The sequence below is a fragment of the Microtus pennsylvanicus genome, chromosome 22 (assembly GCF_037038515.1).
Source record: "Microtus pennsylvanicus isolate mMicPen1 chromosome 22, mMicPen1.hap1, whole genome shotgun sequence".
NCBI lineage: Eukaryota > Metazoa > Chordata > Mammalia > Rodentia > Cricetidae > Microtus > Microtus pennsylvanicus.
The window spans coordinates 22,649,578-22,670,060 of record NC_134600.1 but is presented as its reverse complement, the minus strand read 5'-3'; the positions used below and the strand labels follow the sequence as shown (position 1 = coordinate 22,670,060).

General features: G+C 43.4%; 1 protein-coding gene across 3 annotated transcripts in view; it reads left to right on the top strand.

The window, feature by feature from the left end:
• Window positions 1-19,825, top strand: part of Abcb1 (ATP binding cassette subfamily B member 1) — a 151,828-nt gene extending 132,003 nt beyond the window's left edge. For all 3 annotated transcript variants that reach the window (XM_075956428.1, XM_075956430.1, XM_075956429.1), the window contains exons 20-28: window positions 683-766; window positions 2,903-3,106; window positions 8,121-8,221; window positions 9,805-9,945; window positions 11,965-12,121; window positions 12,561-12,758; window positions 14,972-15,178; window positions 18,299-18,445; window positions 19,156-19,825. In XM_075956428.1, the coding sequence (XP_075812543.1) occupies window positions 683-766; window positions 2,903-3,106; window positions 8,121-8,221; window positions 9,805-9,945; window positions 11,965-12,121; window positions 12,561-12,758; window positions 14,972-15,178; window positions 18,299-18,445; window positions 19,156-19,362 (1,446 nt within the window). In that variant the 3' untranslated portion in view covers window positions 19,363-19,825. The remainder of the gene's footprint in view (window positions 1-682; window positions 767-2,902; window positions 3,107-8,120; window positions 8,222-9,804; window positions 9,946-11,964; window positions 12,122-12,560; window positions 12,759-14,971; window positions 15,179-18,298; window positions 18,446-19,155) is intronic.
• Window positions 19,826-20,483: the final 658 nt, after the last annotated feature.

Genomic DNA, 20,483 nt, shown 5'->3' with positions numbered 1-20,483 from the left:
TCGGCCTCAAGGCCTTTGCAAGTGTTGAATCTTCCTCCTCTTTGATGCTTTCATTCCTTCCTTCATTATGGTCTCTGTTCATGGTTTTGGAAAAAACTTCCCTGTCTCTTCCCTACTCTGTAAAGCAGCACCTTTCTCACCCCGCTCTTTTTCTCCACCTTGTTCATTACTGTCTGAGATAGTGTATGCTTATTTCTGTGTGCCTTCCAGCTCTAAAAGGAAGTCTTGAAGACACCAGCAACTTTGCCGTTAGTGTTCATTGCTCACACTTAGAGTCAGGCTTTAAACAACGTTGAGACTAAGACATACTTTGGGCAGTTGGAATAACCTATTTTTGTTTTTTTTTAATATTTATTTATTATGTATACAATGTTCTGTCTGTATGCCTGCAGGCCAGAAGAGGGCACCAGACCCCATTACAGATGGTTGTGAGCCATCATGTGGTTGCTGGGAATTGAACTCAGGACCTTTGGAAGAGCAGGCAATGCTCTTAACCACTGAGCCATCTCTCCAGCCCCTTTTTGTTTGTTTTTTAAATCCCTTTCTTGTCTATTTACTGTTACATCCTGAATGCCAAATGAAGAGGATATGAATGCTAAACAAAAGTGTCCCTGTCACCTTCCTCCTAGAGCTAAAGTCTCATAAGTAGGACTTTAAGATTACAAATCTCTTTGTGTTGCAGGATGTGAGCTGGTTTGATAATCCTAAAAACACCACTGGAGCGCTGACCACCAGGCTCGCCAATGACGCTGCTCAAGTTAAAGGGGTACGTACTTCCTTTCTGTGGGTGTTCCTCTTGATGCTGTTTTAGGCTTAGCATGAAACTGGCTTCCTGGTAACCATTTTTTAAGATACTTTTCTATTGCTGTGGTAAAACACCATTACTAAAACCAACTTATAGAAGGAGGAGTGTATTTGGATTTAAAGTTCCAGAGGGATAAGAGTAAATCATGGCAGAGAAGGGTGGCAGCAAGTGGTAGGCATGGCAGCAGGAACAGGACCTGGGAGATCACATCTTTAACTGCAGACACAAGCGGAGACAGTGACCTAGAACTGCTAGGAGGATTTAAACTCTCGCAGCCCCCCTCCAGTGATAAACTTCATCCAGGAAGGCTGTGCCTCCCTCCCATAATGCTCTCCCAACAGTACCGTTTGGTTGGAAGTATCACCTCAGCCCCTAACATACTTATACCCAAAAAAGTCTGGAATGTTTGGGTCCAGCTTCACCCCAGCCCCTGGGCACCTCTATATCCAAGGAGTCTAAAATATTTGGTAAAAAAGTTCCATTGCAGCCTCCTCCTCTGGGGGTTGCCTCAGTCCAGACTCCACCTCTGAGAAAACCCAACAGTGACCCCTCCGCAGAGAGGGTGAAGACCACTCCCACAGGCTATTTAAACTGTCCCCCAGAGAACAAACACATGGCCTTCTGGTCTTCCTTTCCCCTCTCCGTGGTTTTCCCAGTCTTCCTTTTTCCTCTTTATGGTTTTTCTGTCTTTCTTCCCATCTCCTCTCTGGGGACTGGAAGGCCACCTGGGAGGGCTAGCATCCATTAAAGATGGGGTTTTTCTAATTTGGTTTGATTTAGTCTGATTTGGATTATTGTGTCTGGCAGAGAGATTTATCTTCTTTAAAAACCCTTCAAGTACCACCAGCTGGGGACCAAGTGTTAAAATGCCTGAGCCTTTGGGGGACATTTCTCATTCAACCCCCCACAAGTTCTATCCCACAAATGTATCAAATTCTTTACAGTAAATATGATAAAATTCAAAAATTATACACCATATAGCTTATAGATTATATACCATATAGTGTAACAATTATATGCCATATAGTATATAGATTATATATACCATATAGTATGGGGGTTATATACCATGTAGTGCATAGATTATACACCATATAGTATATAGATTGCATACCATATAGTGTGTAGATTATATACCATATAGCGTAAAGATTATGTGCCATATAGTGTATAGATTATATATCATATATTGTATAGATCCTATGCCATACAGTGAGTAGATCATATACCATGTAGTATAAGGTGATTATATATACCATATAGTGTGTAGATTGTATACCATATAGTATATAGATCATATACCATATAGTGTGTAGATCATATACTATATAGGGTATAGATGATATACCATAGAGTGTATAGATGATTATATACCATATAGTGTATAGATGAATACTAGAGAATACTTACTTAGGGAAGGAAAAATTCTTGGCATTCCTACCAGGATCTCTGTTTTCCGTGCTCAATTAATGTTTGAATTGATGTTGGAAGGAAAAGGGATAGTGTAGTTGTTATCTTAAGCTTAGGGGACATTACAGTACAGTAGGAAACAAAAAAAAAATTCTGAAAATCCATCAAAGAAAATGTAAAGCACTTTAAAACTAGCATGGGCAGAAAGAAACTTGCAAAAATTATAGACCTGAAAATGTGCTGTTAACTCAGGCCCAGTAGATGAAAATAGGCCCAAATATATTTGAACATCTTTATTGACACATACCTTCCTTAAATTACAAGCAGTTTTATACCTAAGCTATACCTACCACCAGTACCAGTTTAATAGAATTGCCAGATTCTTACCATTCTGATTGCTGGGTTTGGTTTAGTCATCATGCTTTGGTACAGAAACATTTTCTTGGTACTGAAAGATCAAAATAGATAGAAATATGTACTGGCATTTTGAATTATCACTCTACATCCAGTATTCTTAAATCATGGAAATCTTCATTCTAGAAACCAAAACCTTCCTACAAGTACATCATCTTTCCTTTTATTTCATAGGTGAGAAGATTTTCATGAAGATGAGTTACTATCCTTAAAAATGTACTAGAACATATTTTAGAATATAAAACGTGTCCCTAATTTTCTCTTCTTTTTCAGGCTACAGGATCCAGACTCGCTATCATTACCCAGAATATAGCAAATCTTGGCACAGGAATTATTATATCCCTGATCTACGGCTGGCAGTTGACTCTTCTGCTTTTAGCAATTGTTCCCATCATTGCCATAGCAGGAGTGGTGGAGATGAAAATGTTGTCCGGACAAGCACTGAAAGATAAGAAGGAACTAGAAGGTTCTGGGAAGGTCAGTTAAACTAAGTATGATTGGTTATCTAAGTAGAAATAATATTCTTTCCAGTGATGTGTTGTTACTCATTGTTAGTATGCTCTAACAATGTCTGTGTGTGTGTGCGGGGGGGGTGTTCCTGTGGGTGAACATGTATGTGCATGTTGTGTGGAGATCAGAGACACCCTGGGCATTATTTCCCAGGTATGGACCACTTTGCATTTTGAGATATGGTCTCTCGCTGTTGGAGATAGGGTCTCTCGCTGTTGGAGAGAGGGTCTCTCTGACCACCCCTATGCCTCCTGCACCAGGATTACAAGCATAAGCCACCATGCGTAGCTGAGATGTTTTTAACCCAAGTTCTAGATGTCACACTCAGGTCTTTGTGTTTGCCAGGCAAGTTCGTTACCAACAGAGCCATCTCCTCAGTCTACGACAGTATTTTAATAGCTACCATTTGGACAACATTTATTATACTTATCTCAAGATTAGAATTTGAAGAACAGTTAGAAACATATCTTAAGTTTCAAATTCTGACACCTGTTTTTCAGGGTTTTGTTTGTTTGAAGCTAGTGGTCAGTGTCTTGTCTTCCTATTCCTCCCTTATCATCCACTCCTTTTCTTCTTTATATCATTTTTTCCCACCTCTTTCCTCTCTCTCTCTTAGCTAGTGTTTCTATTGCTGCGATGAAAGACTCATGACTGTTGATTGCCTTGGCGGGCTACTTAGTCTAGGGTTAGTAGCCCGCCTGGCAGTTCAGTTATTCCAGGGTCCCGGAGAGGCACTACCTGGAAGATATGGGCTAGGAGAGAGGAAGAAGGCCATGCAAGGTTTGTCAAAGCCTCCGTTTATTAGGGACGAGATACAACCTTTTATAGGGCAAGGAGTTGGGGGATGGGCACAGGGTTCTGGGCTCTTGCCGTGTGGTTCACGTAGGTCACATGGTCCGAGTTGGTCACGTAGGCAGGAGGTTATCTTCAGTCAAGTCACTGTAGGCCTGGAAGTTGACACACCTATCTCCCTAGATAGTTTGGAATGTGGGGTGGGTTCCGCTAACAGATAGCTCTCATTAACAGCCAATTTGGGTGTGGGGTAGGCTTTGTTAATAGAACGATTCCTAACACAATTAGGGGTGTGGGGTTCTCTGCAGACTCCCCAGGGTGATGGTTCCTGTAATGATTTTAGGAGGAAATTGGCTCCTGACACATGACCAAAGCGGTTTGGGTAGGAAAGGATTTATTTTACTCACAGTTCATTATGAAAAGCATTGAGAGGAGGAACTCAAACAAAGGAGGACCCTGGAGATAGGAGCTGATGCAGAAGCCATGGAGGGGTGCTGCTTACTGGCTTACTTCTTTATGAATTGTTCAGCCTTCTTTCTTATAGAACCCAGGACACATCATCCCAGGGATGGCACCATCCACCATGGGCGGGGCTTCCCCTGTCAATCAGTAATTAAGAAGATGCCTCGCAAGCCTGCCTACAGTCCAGTCATATGGAAGCTTTTCCTTTACTGAGGCTGCCTCTCTGATCACTCCAGCTTGCGTCAAGTTGACATAAATTAGTCCGCACACATTCCCCTCTATTCTTCTGTCTTCCTTTCAACCAGGCTTAAAACTATCCTTGTATTCTGAATGACTGGGGAGATTCAAAGTGGAAAAGTCCCAAGTGTATTTGTTCTCTCCGTTTTAGATTATTTAATATAGTTAGTTCAGAATTCCTCTGGAACCTCATCCCATGTTATATCCCTGCTCTGGCCCCAGAGCTGCTTTCTCCGCAAACAGCCCAGATCCTTTGCCACCCTCGCTTTCTTCTTTATCGTGCGTCCTCCCTTTGTCTCACGTCTGTGTTCTTTCCCCTCATCCTGTTGTTCTGCACACCCAGCTATTTTATTTTTTCACAGCTCAACAAAGATTTGTGTATCATTCACTTGGTTCCCTGGAAAATGTTTTACTCTTTACATGGACTCTGTCAGATATATTCTGTTATTACCTCATTTTTTCAGGTGAGGCTGAGGGACACACTCACAGCACACGCTGCCTTAGAGCCAGTCACTCCTGGAACCAGGATTCAAACTCAGACAATGGTGCACCTATTAGCTAGAAATCCAAGTTCTGTTATGGTGGAGCATAGTGAGATGGCATATGCCTTCTGCAGAAACGAGAGGTCAGAACAGGATTGACCCCTGGCATGCCAGGTACCAAGAAACAGAGCAGGAGTTCAGGCAGGTGAGAGGGCTGTGGTTTCCAGACCAGGTGCCTGTGAACCAGGCACCCCACTGATGGGAAAGGTGAGGAAGGTCCCCGAGACACTAAAGACACTTGGTTTCTCTGCATGTTGAGACCTGTTGCTCTATTTTCATCGGTTCTTTCATGGAAATGCTCAGACTAGCTTTAATCTTTTCCAGCCAGGCTCTATGGAGTTCACCCTCTGGAGAGGTCCCATCAGTCTGTCATGGGGAACTAGCTAATCTTGGGGTCTGTCTGTGGTCTGACTCAGTACTGGCCCTGACTGAGGAATCCATGCCATGCACTTGGCAGTGCACGTGTGTGGGATCCCGGAGCAGATCAGGGTAATGGGAGACCCCACTCATAGCCTGTCTTTGTGGTGCGATGTCAGAACATGCAGATAAGCTCCGCTGTGCCTATGACTAGGGTTTGACGTTGTTCTAATTCATTTACATGGGAGACTGAGCAGCTTTGTGTAATATACACATTTATCATTTTAATATGGAATTCAAATTTTAACCTCAGTCTATTTGGGGGAGGAAGAGAAGCACAAGTTTGTTTCTGAGACACACATTTTCCTGTCTTCAGAACAACTCAGTAAACCACCCCTTCAAGGGATACTGCTGTTTACTCTTCTTTGAACTTTAACTTCCTTCTTGCTAGTGATGATGGGGTCTCTATTGAAGTTGTGAGGACAGGACGTGGCTGCTTCTTCAGGCGTTTCCTCATTGTCTCACTGTGCATCCGGATGAGAAGACTGTGCTGCGCAGCCACTACTGTCTTCACACTGCAAACTCTGTGCCCCAGCACTGAGGTTACAGGCATGCATGACCTTGTGTTTTTTATGTGTGTGGTGGCAATTCAAACTCAGGTCCTGAAGACTGTAAAGCAAGCATCCTTACCCACTGAGCCATCTCCCCAGCCTAGCTATAATGTTTTATAATATGATTACTGATTCAGAAAACCTCTTCTCTTTCTTGGAACCATTATAATTCGAAATGTTTCTAATATGTATAAATGAAGATTGTCTTTGGGGAGTTTCATTGAAGTTCATGATTTCTTCCAACATCTTACCATCAGTACTTCCAGGATTTTCTAAAGTCAGTATGTATTATGTTTGAAATAAGCAAAGCTTATAAAATAATTTTCTTCCTAATTACCTTCTTGGTGGGTCAAGATCAGAGAAAAATATTTTAATTTTTCAAGTAAGTGTTTTAAGAAATTTGTTCATTTTTTTCTAGTAGTTTTTTGTTCTGGTCTTCAAAACTGACTTAATTTATTATGAAATATTTGCTGTTATTATTGATAATTTGTGTAAGATTCAGTGAGGTGTAAATGAGAATCCCCACAGATGGCTTTTAAGGAACAAATTGCTAGGTTACTAGAATGTGTCTTTTCCAGGATCCGTTCAGATGAGTGAAACCACCAGACAGAGGCACAGAATCTGAACCAGACTTGCATTTCTGAGACATACTATTTTAGAAGACGTTTAGAGACCTTCTGGTCCATATCCCCCTTTCAGAGAAGCAAATGAGAGGCAATGGTGATGTGAGGCCCACTGGTGGTGCAGGCAAAATTCCTCCCCATGGCCAGATGTTCTTGATGAGTCTCCATTTCTCTTCACAGAGAATTTAAACAACGGGGACAGCTATATTTCCCTAACTAAATAGCCTTGGGGCAGTACATGCAATTAAAACACAACTAAATATTAGACACACTCTTGAAAAAAATTATATATCATGCTCATCAAAAGATGGTATTTAGCATGCCTTTGATCTCAGCAATTGGGAGGCAGAGGCAGGCAGATCTCTGTGAGTTCGAGGCCAGCCTGGTCTACAAGAGCTAGTTCCAGGATAGCTAAAGCTGGTATACAGAGAAACCCTGTCTCCAAAAACCAAAAACCAAAAGAAAAAAAATCTGATACTTATTAAAAGGCAATTTATTGCTTTTGACCTCTTATCACTATGTTTATATATAAGGATATATTTATTACAATGCTATTTTTAATAAAAGAACTGGAGCCATTGTTAGTAATGCCTAACTGCCCACAAGGTTAAGTAGCCGTTAAACACTCATTATTAAGCCAGCTGTGGTGCTCACACCTTTAATCCCAGCACTTTGAGGCAGAGTTAGGAAGAGTTCTGTGAGCTTGAGGCCAGCAAGTTCCAGGACGGTCGGTGCTATTACACAGAGAAATCCTGTCTCAAAAAAACAAAAAACCAAAACCCCAACTCATTATTAATGTATATTGAAAGAGCTTGAAAAATACTGTTGAAATTGGTTAGGCAAAATGGAGAATTCAGTCTCATTTTGTTAAAGATATATGTGTTTAGGAAAAGCACACTTTGAAAAATATATTAGTATGTAATTATCATTTTCATCACTCTCTGAGCATCTTTTAAGCTTTATGGAGTTGTCATGAGTGACAGTTTCACAGAGAAAAAGTCATGTATACATATCACATTTTCAAAAAAGTAACAATAAATTGTTTTTTTTTTTTAAAATATCACATTCACAGAAGACAGACTCATTTGAAAGCTGCCATGTGTCTTCGGACAAATCCTTCTTGCTTTGGTGCCCCAGCTTCTCTTTTTGTATGGAGGGCCAGACTAAATTACTAGGTCTCTCTTAAGGATGTAAAATTCAGTTTCATAAGTAATCATTCTTTTTCATAAAGAAGATGGCTATCGATAAATGGTACATATATCGATAAATGGTACATATGTAATAGGTTAATGCCATTAGTTGTAGAATTCATTTCCTGTATTTGACTTTGTGCCCGGTAATGGGTGAACTTTTACAGATCGCTACTGAAGCCATAGAGAACTTCCGCACTGTCGTCTCTTTGACTCGGGAGCAGAAGTTTGAAGACATGTATGCTCAGAGCTTGCAGATACCATACAAGTAAGAAGCCCTGAAGAGTGGGCCAGGGCTCTGGGGGGGGGGTCTTTAGTGAGGACTTCCATTTTCAGGATCGCTTTTGCCAGAAGGTAGAGTGAACAGAAGAAAGTACTAGAAGGAATGCCTGAGACTATCAAGAGAGATGAAGAGACCTGAGCTTAGGCAGGGGCATCTGGGAGGTAGAGCAGTGAGGGCTGGTGACACTGGGGAGGACAGAGAAGAGGACCACTGGTAACGCCTCTGGTGTCCAGTCGGGATGATGACCCTATTTGCCGTATTCGGGGGGAGGGTTCTCTATGGAGGTGTTGTGGGACACTGAGGGGACCTCTCCAGGATACTTTCTGCTCCTTCCTTTCCTGGGGAGACCTTCTCTTCTCCCTGTACTCCAGCAGTACCTATGGCAGCTCTGAAGGAAAGGTGACCAGGACACTAGCGAGCCCAGCCTCGGAGTCTCAGCTCCTCCTCTAGGACAAGGAGAGAACTAAACCTCTCTTGAAGGTTTCCAGGCACCTTTGTCATAATCATGGCAGGCCCTCTTTTTCTGAGGAAAGAGAATATGAGCAAAGAGGTCAAGACCATGATGGGGACCCACTGAAACAGTTTACCTGAGCTAATGGGAGCTCACCAACCCCAGCCGGACAGGGAAGGAACCAGCATAGGATCAAACTAGACCCTCTGAATGTGGCTGACAGTTGTATGACTTGGGCAAACTGCAGGGCCACTAGCAGTGCCACCAGGATTTATCCCTACTGCTTGTACTGGCTTTTTGGGAATTCATTCTCTTTGACTGGGTACTTTGCTCAGCCTAGATACAGTAGGGAGGGTCTTGGACCTTCCCCAAAGCGATGTGCCTTACCCTCTCTGAGGAGTGGATGGGGGTGGGGTAGTGGTGGTGGTGGTGGTGGGAGGTGAAAGGAACTGGGATTGGTATGTAAAATGAAAAACAATAGTTTGTTTTCTTTAAAAAAAAATAAATTAAAAAAAATCCAGTAAGAGGCAAAGACAAGAAGAAAGTTGGTGGTTTTAGCAGAATAGGAAGGTCAAAGGGCTGCCCATCCCCACCCTGTTCCTGTCCTCACCTCACACCCAAGATCCTAGTTCAGACATTCCTGGAATGTTAATGCTTTGTAAAGCCTCCCTGGCTCCAGTCACTTCAGTGCCTTTTGCTTCCCCCTAAACTTCCTGGCTGCTTTGTTGCTGTGCACCTCCTCTAGATCCTCACAGGCAAGGACAGGCCTGCTGCTCTGCCACCCACAGCTGGAGGGTGTTGGGTAGACGTGTTGATTCCCAAGTGTGTGTGGGGGGGGAATAGGGAAGGACCATTCATTTGTTAATGTAAAACAGGCTCTTCTCAGGGTTACAGGTCTGGTTATAAACCCACTAAGACATAATAGTCTTACACTAAAGACGGATTCACCTCTGCATCTCAGAGATGAAACCGGTTCAGTCAAAGGGCTCAAGCCCAATTCTTTAGGAATGGAATCCATTGTATCTGTCCCTCTTGTGTGTCCCTCCGCCAGCCCACAGGAAGTTACTTGAAAGACTGAGAAATGAAGTGGGGTGAATTTGGGTTCTCTTCTTTCCAGAAACGCTTTGAAGAAAGCCCACATCTTTGGGATCACGTTCTCCTTCACCCAGGCCATGATGTATTTTTCCTATGCTGCGTGTTTCCGGTTTGGTGCCTACTTGGTGGCTCATGAACTGATGACTTTTGATAATGTTCTGTTGTAAGTATTATGCTCATAATTATAATTTAACCCTGAAAGTAAATCTGGGATTGAGAAATTGTATGGTGAAGTGTCAGGGAGAACATCTGGTGGTGAAGAAAGTGGCATTTTGCCCCTGAGAGTCCGTGTGACACTGTGGACACCCCGCATTTCATCAGACGCTCTTCTATCCTGGTTGATTCACACATATCTGATCGTTCCAGATCTGTGCCTAGACGTGTAGATTCAGTCAGGGCTCTCCAGAAGGCCATGCCTTTGCACAAAGGTCTTATGTATGTTCAGCAAGGAGGTAAACCTTTCAGACAGGGCAGCTAAGAGGTGGGTGATGTGCCAACTGTTATTAAACTGAGACATTAAAGATAAAGAAACACATTCAGATATACCGATACAGACATATACATGCATGCACATGCGTGTGCATGCGAGCACACACAGAGAGAGAGAGAGAAAGAGAGAGACAGAGAGCATAGAGCACAGAAAGTTTCCCCATAAAGTGGGAAGATTACTCAGAAGCTGAAACCCTCCTTTCCCCAAAAGGGCTGGGTGTTTTTGTTTGTTTGTTTGTTTGTTTTTAAGTGTTATGGGTGGCCTTGTAACAGTTTGTCATTTCCGATTAGTCAGCTTAGACAAAGGGTTGCTGAAGTCCACAGCTTTACCTAAACACACCAGGACCAGCCTGGACCATATCTGACCAGCTGGCACTGGTCAGCTGGAAGGGGGCCTGCAGGAGGAGAGGAAGTCTGCCAGCCTTTTGTGTTGGGAAGGAGGCTAAGGGAAAATCCAGAAGTTACCACTGTTATTATTTATCAGTGGCCCCTTTCCTTGTTTGTTTACCCGTCAGGGGTCTGACTAACTCTTAATCCCTCAGAAGCTGAAGGAATTTTTCAATGACAATGGAAGATCTAAACTAGAATTTTTCTTCTGTGTCTCTGCATACATTGAACATTATACTTTGGTCATGGGAAGAGAAGCCTGAGAGAAATCGCACTAGTGATGTCACCAAATATGTTGCTTGGTTGTCAAAATGATAGATGAACTTCCTGAGCTTCCAAGTGGCGGCAGGCCAGGCCAGACTCTCTCCCTAATAAATAGTTCAACATGGTTAATGCTGTTAAGAGTTTGCATTGCACCCCAAAACAGATAAGCCTGGTATTATAGTGTGTTAACACACCGTTTCTGCCCTGCTTAAGCATGGAGTTAGTCATACATTGTAGTTAAGTCAAGATTTCAATTGTTCACCTAACATACATGCATCCTGGGGGTTTGTGTGATTATGACCAAAGACCAAAGCCAGACACTCCTGGAACTGGAACATTAATTTGATCATGCTTTTGATTATTGTTTATTCCAAGATTTTTGAAGTTGCTTCCATGAGTCCCACATCATAGGTCAAGAATGCAGTGGTTTCGTGAAAGTGGCATCATAGCCGTGTGTTTAGAAATAACGTTGTCTTTATTGTTTGGCTCACGTGATATCTAAAAATGGATAGTGGCTACAGTATGCATTGCCACAGTTACAGTGTGCAATAACTGGAAACTAAACTTCAGTGACATGGAACTATAAACATTTATTCTGCTTGGAGTCTCTGGGTCAGTTCTCCCTAGCTGAGCAGGGCGTAGTAGATCCCATTGTGACAGATGCTGTCTGCAGTGAGCTCAGTAGCCAGATCCAGTGAAGGAGAGAAAAATAGAGGAAGAAAACATGCTGAGTCATAGGACTGGAGCTGGCAGCAGGGATTTCCACCACATCCTGTCTGGGAAACCACGCACAAGGCCACCCCAGGTTCAAAAAGGGATAAACAAATTCGTAACTCTCAGAAGGAAGGAGCAAAGGTCACGTAAAAAGTTGAGGGTAACAGGGGAGGGGAAGGGGGCTGTCCTGCCGATGACGGCATGTAAGGGAATGAAAGGGCTTTTTATCTTTCACCTTTAAAACTGCAATGGCTCCCTGGTTACAGAGTGCCACGTTGACCACACTGTGGCTATCACTGTCTGCACATGCCTGTCTTTTCTTTTCCAGAGTCTTCTCAGCTATTGTCTTCGGTGCCATGGCAGTTGGACAGGTCAGTTCATTCGCTCCTGACTACGCCAAAGCCAAAGTGTCCGCATCGCATATCATCATGATCATTGAGAAAGTTCCTGAGATTGACAGCTATAGCACGGAAGGCCTGAAGCCGGTGAGTCTGTCCTCTCGGTGGATGATCCAGCCCTAACTTCTCAATGAAAAGACGCAAAGGGGAAATATAGTAAAATTGGCTTTAATTTTAAAAATTTCATGTTTTTGCTAAGACCTAGATGGGCTGATTTGAATAAATGTTAATACTTTGTATTAATAGTAATTGCTTTTATAATACAAAATTACAGAGAGATAATACTATAGAAATCCAGTTCATAGGCCTTTTTGTATGTAGCTATTCCAGTCTGGGAGAGTATATCAGTGCTGTATTGATAATTCATGCTGTAAAACCATTACCTCTTTAGATTTAGTTCCAGAATCAAAATGAAGCTTGACTATGACAGAAGCTCCCTTCCAACACCCGGAACTAGGAGTTCCCATGGTAGCCTGTGTTTTCAAGATTGTGGCCATCAAACTGTGTGTTACTGTTCTCATTTTAGAGTACATTGGAAGGAAATGTGCAATTTAGAGACGTCATGTTCAACTATCCCACCCGACCCGACATCCCAGTGCTTCAGGGGCTGAGCCTGGAGGTGAAGAAGGGCCAGACGCTGGCCCTGGTGGGCAGCAGCGGCTGCGGGAAGAGTACAGTGGTCCAGCTGCTCGAGCGGTTCTATGACCCCAGGGCCGGGACAGTGGTGAGCACACTTTTGTATTCAGAACGTTTCAGGTTTTTAATCATCTAAATGGCTGGAAGTGTTTAACCATTGGCCACGGGTTTTTTGAACCTTTAAGCGGAGCCTTTGTTAGATAATCTGACAGCCCAGGTGGCCAATCTATGCCAACTACACTGGCCAGTTTGCCCAGCTTCACCCTCAACACGCTGTCCCCTGTCCTCTGTTGCAAGCAACATTTGACCACCTCTCTCCCTTGCCATGGTGAGATTTCATCTGACAGTGTAAGAGCTGGCAAGACCTGAAGTAGCCAGAAAAATGAAGAGTTGCAAGAGGTGGAAATGGGGTGAAAGTCGAGGGTAGGATGTATTTCAATGAAAAAGTGGCTTGCAAGGACCCAGGATATGGAAAGGTGAGGACTGAGAAGTCACGATACAACATGGCCATTTGTGGGCGACTTCCACCTCTCACTCTGCTCTCAGTGAAGAGTTGGTAGTGTCAACAGGTCGGCAGGGATGAAGGATGCTTAGAGAAGGATGTGGGGGATGAAGAAAATCAGGGTAAAAGAGGCAAGGAAGCACAGCAGCAGGAATGGGAGGCAGTCAGCGGACTGGTGAAGATGAGTCCCTAGCATCTTCAAGGCCAGGATAAGACAATACTACTGACCATACAGAGGACATCTTCCATGGCACAACAAAACGTACAGGGCTCCCATAGTAAAATGGAGAGTGGCTAGGAGTATGGAGGAATGCCCTTTTGACTTCTCGACTAAAATGGTGAGGGAGAAATCAGGATTCCATATCCATCAAAACTCTGAGAGCCTGTGGGAAAACTATCCTAGGTGCTGGGCAAGAGTGAGAAATCTTACAGGGAGTAATGAATTTTAATGATTACAATGAGCGAGAAATAGGAAAAGAGCCAAAGAAACAGAATTCAGAGCAGCGAACTGTTACTATGTATGCGTTTAGCTATGAGTACTTGGAACATCGCAGGTGCATTAGCAATGACCCATTGCTCCAGGGGCCCTGGCAGCACTAGCGACTGAGACGAAAAGAGAATTTTTTCACCTGCTGTCCATGGTTCTTTCAACTTCCCCACAATAAGTATTCACTGCTACTTTGCTTGTTTTTGAAACAGGGTTTCTCTGTGTAACAGCTCTCGCTGTCCTGAAATTCTCTTTGTAGACCAGGCTGGCTTCTTCTCTATTCTATTCCAACAGAGTTATGATAGGATGAAGGATTGTAGGAGCCAGACAGGTCAAGGACACCACAGAACCAACTAAGCTGGGCTCATAGGGGCTCACAGAGACTGAACTGAAAACCCGGGAGCCTGCACGGGACGTAGGCCCTCTGCATATGTGTTACAGCTATGTAGCATGGTCTTCTTGTGGGACACCTAACAGTCAGAACAGGGGCCGTTTCTGACTCTGTTACCTACGTTGGGACCTTTTCCTCCTACTGGGTTGCATCATCCAGCCTTAATAGGAGAGGAAGTACCTAATCTCACTGCAACTTGATATGCCAAGGCTGGTGTATATCCACGGAGGCCTGCCCATTTCTGTAGAGAAATGGAGGCAGAAAAGTGGATGGGAGGGTGTGTGTGGTTCGGGTGTCAAAACAAAAATAAACACACACACACATCATGACTTTACTGCATCAGTTCTTTACTGGCTACAAGATCGCTGTTCTTTCCTTACTGCCTTTCTATAAACTATTTTATGAGAGTTCTGATTTCAGGTTTCAGTTTTATCACTGATGTTGGAACACAGGACTAAATAATGCTATTACCACATTCAAAATTAGTGAAATGTTGGCTCTCAAACTCTGATTAAATTTTCAAATATAAACAATTTATTTTGTTAAACATATTATTAAATATTTTTGTAGAGAGTTGTAAGGCCCGGCTGTTGATAGTTTATGCCTATAGTCTCTGTATTTGAGAGGCTGAGGCAGGAGAATTCCCATGGAGTCATTGCTAGCCTGAACCACTGTGTGAGTGCCAGGCCAGCCTGTAAAGTTGCAGAGGTAGTGAGAAACAAATCAAAGTGCCTTGATACATACACATGAAAGTATAATAATTAACTCATTATTTTGCATGTCAACTAAAAAATCAACCAGAAAGCCTTTTCCTTAATCTCGCAGCAACCCAAGAGTTTTGTACTATGAGATAATGGTAGCTAATTGTCTAAATCTGAATTGTGCTGATCCTGAAGTTGGTCTGTGAACCCTCGCTCTCAGTTTGTAGACGGCAAAGAAGCAAAGCAACTGAACGTGCAGTGGCTCCGAGCACACCTGGGCATCGTGTCCCAGGAGCCCATCCTGTTTGACTGCAGCATCGCCGAGAACATCGCCTATGGAGACAACAGCCGGGTCGTGTCCCAGGATGAGATCGAGAGGGCGGCCAAGGAGGCCAACATCCACCAGTTCATCGAGTCGCTGCCTAACGTATGTACCTTGGGCCTGGCTGTTAGCAGCTCCTCTCAGTTGTTCTTCGTTGCTCCCCCTCCCCATCCTGGGGATGAAACCCAGGGCATTGCACATTGCAGGCACCCCTAGGTCTGTCATCAAAAACCCAGAAGTCTGGCTGCCCAAAGGTAAAGAGAAATTAGAAATCAAAATATATCTTACCAGCAGAGAGACATCTATTCATACTTCTTATCCGAGTTAGAGGTTATGTTTGCCCAATCTCTTACCTGTCATTGTGAGGAGGCAACACAATATTAGATGTATTCAAGCAGAAGAGACAGGGACTTTGAGAACTGGGACAACCCTTAGGGCCATAAGCTCGAGAATACACGTTGGAACAGTCCTTTAGTGTCTTAGCTTAGGATCCAGCAGTTTCTGGTCTGGGGATACACGTGAGCATCCCTTCCCAGGTAAAGGGTAGACAGGCCGCATCTAGTTTCCATGGATGCTGCACTATTTCTGCAGAGAAAACAGGCACAGTAATTCTGTAGCTCCCCTCAGTGATCCATGGACAGTATGGAGTTAGGCCAGACAAGAGACGTCTGCCCATGCCGGAAAGAAGGGTCTCCGAATAGAGCTGAGTCACTGGGATGGCTGTGGTATTATATAATTTATAATCGCTGTACCATCCATTGTAGGGTCCTGAGCCACAATCTTAGAGTTGACTATCAAAATCTTTCCTGGGCTATTATCTTATGGACTTCTCTCATTTCTTCCTGTAAGTTAGATAAATTGACCCTCTCACCTTCTTGTGTATCTTCTTAGATCTGACATAAATATTATACACTCGCATATCCTCACTAGCTATGTTTGTCATTACAGGAAGTGCTCGTGATAAAATAAGGCTTGGTAGCCTCAAACCAGCCAGACAAGTATGACACAAGGTGGCCCAAACACTTCCCTAAACTTTTGTCCTTTGGTCTTCTCACAAATAACTGCTACCCTCAAACACATTGCCTGGGGAGAGGCCTGCCCCTCCCTCTCCTCAGTGTCGTCTAGCCATGAATTATTAACAGTGTGAGGTCAAAGTACAGAATCCAGTAATAAGAGTCACCCACTCTCAAAGCCTGAATGTGGATTAATATCTCCGAGGAAGTTATTAAAAGTACGAAGTACCAGGCGCCACCCTATCTCTGGTGAAGAAGAATATTCTGGCAGTGGGGCTGAAGGCTCTGAGACTTAAAGCCGCGATAATACTGATGCAGGCTACAACACAGAACCACTATAGCTATAATCTCTTAAAATGATTTTGTCCTCTGGTATTTGACAACTGCAAGGCCCCACCTCTGGCCTTGGATCTTTCTCTCTCTGTTACTCAGATCATCTCTGTGGACATCATGGTTCTTATTCTCAGTGTTCAAGACCAGCCTGTTCTCTAAGCGCCCCTCTGTCAGTGATTAGACTGGAATCTGGCTTACTCTGCCCGTCTGTTTCCTCCTTCCTGTGGTCACAGTACTGTCTTGATGGACCCCGCAAGAGTCACAGCTGAGTTCCTGCAGTCTGGTGACTCCACAGTCACATCAGAGCACCTCGATTCTGAGGCAGACACAGCTCAGGGGTGGGACCCTATCAAGCATCTGCCCAGACCTTACTGGGGTCCTTCTCTCCAGAGGCTGGAGAGATTGTTCTGTCATTAAAGTGCTTGCAGTCAAACCTGAGGCCCCGAGTTTAATCCCCAGCACCCAGGCAAAGAGAAAGGTGGGGTACAAGCTTCTTATCCCAGCCCTGGAGAGGCACATAGAGGAGGATCCCTCAGAGGTTACATCCAGCCAGCCTAGCCTAGTCAGTGAGCCCTAGATCCCGGTGAGAAGCCCTGTCTCAAGAAAAGAGTGAACAGTTTCCAAGAAACACAGCACAGGCACGCACATGCATGCACACACACGCACACCAATAAGAAAGGAGTACACATATAGAACATGAACTCAAGAGTCAAAATTCAGGTATAAAAATTAGAACCCACATTTTTATTATAATCTCAGCATATTCAGGGTTCAGATATAGGAAAAGAATGTTTTCTAGTTGAACACGATGCCACATCCTCTGAATACCCTGTAACTTCTGTCTCTTACGTCATATTGACTAGTGGTGATTGCCTATGGTGGGAAACAGTATAGGAAGAATTTTGAATGAAAAGTGAAACCAAAATTTTTTGAAGAGCATTTGACTTTTCAAGGTAAAATATTAAAGTATAATTCTTTAATATCAATTAATTAACATTATTTACTTGTTGGTGACAGTTCATAAAAACAAAGATCCAAATGCTAACATCCTAAAAATCTCTCTCTTTTTTTTACTTTATAATACTTCACAGAGCATCAAGTACAGATTCTGAATAAGACAAGCTTTGATAATATCATACAGCTGTTTGAATTTCCCATAAATCTTGTCCTTAAACGTAATGGGACCAAAAGGTGAAAGATAGCATCACTGCAAAATTCCTAGACTTAGAAATTTTGGTCAGCTCACATAAAGCACACGGTTTTAAGGTATCTAGCTTCAGCCAGGATAAAATAATGTGTAAGGTCACACATCTGTCCTCTCAACACTCGTAAGAGACAGGAAGAGTTCACGGAAAGGCTGGTCTGTGTAGCATGAGACTTCCCTGGGATTCGGAGTGGGACCCTAGGAAAGGAGACAGAGAGTTCCCACGATCGCTTTGGACGGAAAGGAGTCTGCTGCCAAGCTGGACACATGACTTTGATCCCCAGGGAGGATCTAACCATTACAAATTGTCCTGTGATCCCAGACACACACACACACACACACACACACACACACACACACACACAGAAACACAATGTAAAAAGACATAAAAATAACAGGGATATTAAATTCACCATTTTAAAACTGTTTTGTTGTTCTCTTCAATGAACCATTTTAACTTGTAGGACTAAATTTTCTAGTTATTATATATACATATGAATATGTGTATACATATGTATATATATATATAATGAGTGAGCTATAGATTTTGTTTTCATACTTGGATTTTGACTGTTAAATCGACGTTTTATATTATATATTATGTATATTAGAAAATTATATATTCTGTATCACACTGTGTTTGCACTTGGTCGTCAGCTCTGTTTTCATTCACAGAAATACAACACCAGAGTAGGAGACAAAGGGACTCAGCTGTCGGGTGGGCAGAAGCAGCGCATCGCCATAGCGCGCGCCCTTGTCAGACAGCCTCACATTTTGCTTCTGGATGAAGCAACCTCGGCTCTGGATACGGAGAGCGAAAAGGTAAGGATTTGAGTTGAGTCTTTCTCTGCTACAGTAGAGAACGCTGGGCCAGATAGCTGATGGTTGCCTGTGTGGGCTCCCTGTGGAGTTAAAATCTGTCTGCAGCTGAGATTTAGGAGCCCTGCCTGAAGTGATAAAAGGAAGAGTAGTCTTGGGCCCTCTGTGTTCTGTGAAGTCTGCCTGCAAGCTGCATGCTGACAGCAGTCTGTTCCTGCAGCCTGCGTCTCTGCGGCAGCCTGTGAGGAGCTGCAGGGAGACAGAGCCGAGGTCTGGCCGTGCCCTGGACACAGCTGCTGGTGCCTTCCAGCTTGAGAAAGGTTAAGAGTCTGCTGTCTGAAAGGCAGATGCTCAGGGGACGTTTCTGCTGCTGCAATGGCTTTGCGGGGTGCTCCAGCTTCCTGATGAGCTGTGGAGCCGACTGGAAGCCAGCTTGAGGGCTGCTGTGTGGCGAGGGCAGAGAGTGTTTGTAAATGGTCAGATGGACTCTGTTGACCGCCCTTACCTTACGTCAGACATCTCTTGTCTCAGAACTCGTCCAAACTGGGGTTCACTTCTCTGGTGGTGAGACTGATACCTTGGTTTCAATCTCCGCTTTCACCCTCACTGCCAGTGTTGAAGGACAGAGTGTACAAATCCTGGGGCTGGTTATGGAGGGGATGACAGGAAGATGGCGGTTTTTATCCTAACTCTCTTGTGTGGCTGGTCAACAGGTGGTCCAGGAAGCCCTGGACAAAGCCAGGGAAGGCCGCACCTGCATCGTGATCGCTCACCGCCTGTCCACCATCCAGAACGCGGACTTGATCGTGGTGATTCAGAACGGCAAGGTCAAGGAGCAGGGCACCCACCAGCAGCTGCTGGCGCAGAAAGGCATCTATTTCTCAATGGTTAGTGTGCAGACCGGGGCAAAGCGCTCGTGAACTGTGACCATGTAAGATGTTAAATATTTTTTAATATTTGTATTAATAAACAGCATTTAATCAAAGTCAAAAAGGAAGCATTTACTAGAATAGCTAGTTATCTATTTCCTGTCACAATGAAAAGCATTTCGTCCAGAGTGGAGTCTCCAGAGACTGTGTATCAAAGGGACAGAAATAGATACATCACCAGATGGAGAGTAGTCATTTAAATTGCACTATAAAATACATAAAAGAATTAAAAGTACATGTTTGATAATATATACTTTTATTTATACTTTCTCATTTGTAACTATAATTGATTTCCTTGCTAAACAAATTGTATGTATCAAAAATTACTGAAATGTATTGTATATGTATACAAGTAAATGTATACTATATACTTGTATAAAGTATATATAGTAAAACTAAACTTTTATATCCTTTGAATTATCTTGTCCAAAGTACATGTGAAATTATATATCTATCAGTTGGAATATTGTGGATACTTTAGCTCTTAAGAAGTAGTCTATTATGGGGGGGGGGCTGTCACTCTATGGGAAGAGTGCCTGATGCACAGACATGCGCACCTGAGCTCACATCCCTAGCACTTACAGAAGCAGGTATGGTGGCATGCATTTGTAATGCCAGTGCTAGAGGCAGAAGCAGGCAGATCCTGCAGGCTTGCTAAAATAGGGAGATGCAGGTTCAGTGAGAGATCTTGTCTCAAAAATAAGAGGGGAAAGGAAAATGAGAACATCTTGATATTGATGTCTGGCCCCTACACTTCTATATGGACAAGTAAACACAAATGTGCACTCATGCAAACACATAACATGCATGTGTATGTACAAACAGACAGACACACACATGCTGGCTGTTTGAAATTAAAGAGATAAAATAAGAAAGGAAGAAGAGGTGCCCATAAAATTCATCAAATAGTGCTTCCACCAGTTTTGCCCAGAGAAGATTCATTTTGCAGCGATCGGCGGTGACTGCAGACTCATACTTAACTGTTGAATGGGCAGGCATAAATGAGATACCACTGCCTCCAAAGATCACGGAACATTACAGAAAACGGGGCAGAAAGAATGTAAGGGCCAGAGGAAGGCGCGAGGAGACATATAGCATCCTGACATGACTGC